This window comes from Coenobita brevimanus, chromosome 87 (assembly GCF_032717465.1).
Source record: "Coenobita brevimanus isolate Jiangsu-jjx chromosome 87, ASM3271746v2, whole genome shotgun sequence".
Taxonomy (NCBI): Eukaryota; Metazoa; Arthropoda; class Malacostraca; order Decapoda; family Coenobitidae; genus Coenobita; species Coenobita brevimanus.
In genome coordinates this window covers 20,395,061-20,398,386 of record NC_137040.1, presented here as the reverse complement: position 1 = coordinate 20,398,386, position 3,326 = coordinate 20,395,061, and the positions used below count along the sequence as shown (strand labels likewise).

Sequence of the window (3,326 nt, the reverse complement as noted above, 5' to 3'; positions counted from 1 at the left end):
GTAAGTTGACAAGAGGACAACCAACTGAGATGCTTGGTCCTGAGGCAGATGTGCTAACTTGGAGTTGAGAGTGGACTCCGCCTCATCATTCTTTACCCAGCTACAATCTGGAAACTTGCTGTCCACCTCAAACAAGCTGCTATCAACACCCTCCTCAGCAGCAGCAGCAGTGGCGGAGACAAGGTGTACGGGAGCCGGAGAATCTGGTGCATGATGGTACGGCCTCAACATGTTTACATGGCACAGCTAGTGCTTCTTCCTTCTGTCGGGGGTCTCCAACATGTAGTCAGTGTCTCCAATACGTCGCACTACAGGGTAAGGACCACTAAACTTAGCGGCCAGCAGCTGACCCTGCAGTGGCAGCAACACTAAAACCTCATCACCGACCTTGAACTCCCTCAGCCTGGCCTTTCGATCGTACCACAACTTCATGGTTTCCTGTGCCTGTTTGAGATTTTCCCTGGTCAGCTTCAGAGTCTCACTCATACGGGTCTTGAAGTCCTGCACATAACGGAGTAAGCTCTTGCTCTCGGCGAAGTTACTGCTCCAAGTCTCCTTAACCAATCTCAGGGGACCCCGAACTCGATGTGCAAAGACGAGCTCATTAGGAGAGAAACCCAAACTCTCCTGGGGTACTTTCCTCGTAGCAAACAGGAGGAACGACACACCACAGTGCCAGTCAGTACTTTCGGAGCATATTCTTGAGCATCTGGTGGAAACGCTCCAAGGCACCTTGTGTCTCATAATGGTAGGCACTGCTCTTGATGTGTGATGCCAAGTTGAGCTAATGACTGCTGGAAGATGTTGGAAAGGAAATTAGACCTCTATCTGACTGAACCTCCCGGGAGAAACCAAATTGTACAGAAATCTAGCTAAACTCTATCCACTGCCTTAGGGTACCTCATGGAGGGGTCAATGATAGTGAGTAGATATGAGTCACCGCAAGAAGTTGAGGGTAAGAGTCCCACCATATCATAAATTAACCTGGAAAATGGAGGATCAATGGCAGGAATCGGAACAAGAGGACCTTAGGAACAGACTGATTCGGCCTACCCACTACTTGACAGGTATGACAATGTTTGACAAAGTTAGCCACATCCGCTGCCATGCGGGGCCAGCAGAATTCTGTACACAGCCTCTCCGTGGTCTTCCTAACACCCATGTAACATACAAATGGAGTAGAATGGGCCAGTTGTATTAACCCCTGCCTGCACGCATTAAGTACTATATACTGATGGTATTCCCACAACCCAGCACCTACATTCACATGTGAAGGTCTCCACCATCTCCACAAAATCTCATCTCTCACATAAAAACATCCACCATTCTCCTCAAAATCATCCACTGCACACAACTTCAACCTCAGAATCTCCTGGTCTCCAGACTGAATTTCCTTTAACTTGTCAGTGTTCACCTCCTCCAATGGAACAGGTGGAATATCTTCCAAAGAACCCATAAACGTATCTGCCAATGATATCTCGTCCGATTGTGTCGTTTCCTCGGATGTAGGACTAACTGTTGCCTCTGGTACGACAATGTGGGGCACAGTACAAGCAACCTTCTCCTGTCGACTCCACTCTGCACGTGACATGGACCTAGTCACTGCACAAACTGGGAATACCTCTGCATCATTGGGGCCAACCTGCGAGGGAACTTCGGGCACTGGCACCTCTGACAAAACTGGAGTGGTAATCTCCTCACCTCTCACTAGGTCATTGCCAAGTATTAAATCAACACCACTCTCTGGTAAATAATATACAACACCCAATCGTGCCAATCCATCAAACAACTGACATTTAACCTTACAAGAAATTAGCAGCACAATCTTTGCACCTGTTACTCCCCTAATCAGAACAAACTCTCCTCCTGCAGCATCAAAAACTTCATTATTTGGCCTTACCCACAAAGAAATCGAAGAACCAGTGTCACGAAGAAAATGTACCGGATGCTGCACGCCATTCACCTTCACCGAACCAGAATACAGGTAGGGGGCATATGAAGAAGCAGGGGCAACACAGTTCGTCACCACCTGTACCACATCTCCTGAAACAGTGGGCTCGCACACAACTGTGGCCTCCTTCCCACGATCTGGAACAACATCAACCCTAGAAGGGTGTAAAACATCAGACTTTCCCTGACTAACAACTGAGGAACCAACTGAAGGAGTAACCACGCGAGCTCCACGAGAAACAAAGCTCACTGGCTTCACAACACCTGACTTTTGCCAGCATCTATCTACAGTTTGACCTGGCCTCTTGCTATATGAACAAGTAAATGGGCGGCGTGTAGGTTTTGGGAAAATGTGAGGTGTATCAGGTTTGGGTGTGGAGTAATTTATGGAGCTGGGCTTCTGAGATGGTTGTTTGGAGAGCTGAGAGGGGTAACACTTCTGAGGAACACTCCCAGGAACTTCCTTTCCCTTATTCAAGTTCTTAAACAATAAATGATCATCTACATAAACTGCAGCTTCAGCAGGATTCTTAATATTCTTATCAGCAAGGTAAGTTCTCAAATCTGTATCAATCTTATCAAGGAAGTTCTCGAGGATAACAGGTTCCTTAAGCTTAACATAAGATTCTGAGACATCCTCACTTCGCATCCATTGATTAAATGCATCAATCATCTGCCTACTGAAATCTACAAAAGTGTCATGAGGGCACTTCCTACAATTCCTAAATTTCTGCCTGTAAGCTTCAGGTCGTATGCACACAGTATGGCTTTCTTTAATACCTCGTAATCCTGTGCTTCCAGGTGGTTAAGACTGTCATAGGCCTTCAACGCTTTACCTTTGATTACTGTCTGAACTAGAGATGACCAGCTGTCTCTGGGCCACTTGTTACCTGCAGCAGTCTTCTCAAATTGGTCAAAGAACTGAAGGACTAAGCAGTCATCGAATGGGGAAAGTAATTTAGTGGGGTCAACTGCTTTAATTCTGAAAAAGGAATGGGGAAAGTTGGTTGGGGCACTTGGGCAATTCATACGCATTTCATAGCTAAGCTTCATCTGCTCCAGTTTTATTTTCTCCTCCTGTAATTTACTATTCTCCTTCTCCTCCTCCTCCCTCTGAAGCTGTAGCCGAAGCTGTAACATCCTATACACATGATCGTGCTTAGCCTACTCTGCATCAATAGATTTTTCTGCTGGATGACAGTGACCTCAGGTAAACAATTATTGGATAAATGAACTGATCTAGAAACTAATCTAAGGTCTGGCAAGGATCCTGGGACTTCGTATGGGCCTGTACCAAACAGTCGGTGTCAGATTAAGTTAGTTAACGGGAAGGCATTACCTAACTCATTCGGAATATCAAGAGCTTGAGCAACTAA

General features: G+C 46.2%; 1 protein-coding gene across 1 annotated transcript; it reads right to left on the bottom strand.

The window, feature by feature from the left end:
* Positions 1 to 246: 246 nt before the first annotated feature.
* Positions 247 to 744, bottom strand: LOC145411025 (uncharacterized). Its single transcript, XM_080281087.1, has one exon. The coding sequence runs from the start codon at positions 742 to 744 to the stop codon at positions 247 to 249; it is 498 nt and encodes a 165-aa protein (XP_080137213.1).
* Positions 745 to 3,326: the final 2,582 nt, after the last annotated feature.

Bases quoted from the DNA above. Each gene is read 5' to 3' on its own strand.
- LOC145411025 (XM_080281087.1), bottom strand. From the start codon at position 744: ATGAGACACAAGGTGCCTTGGAGCGTTTCCACCAGATGCTCAAGAATA.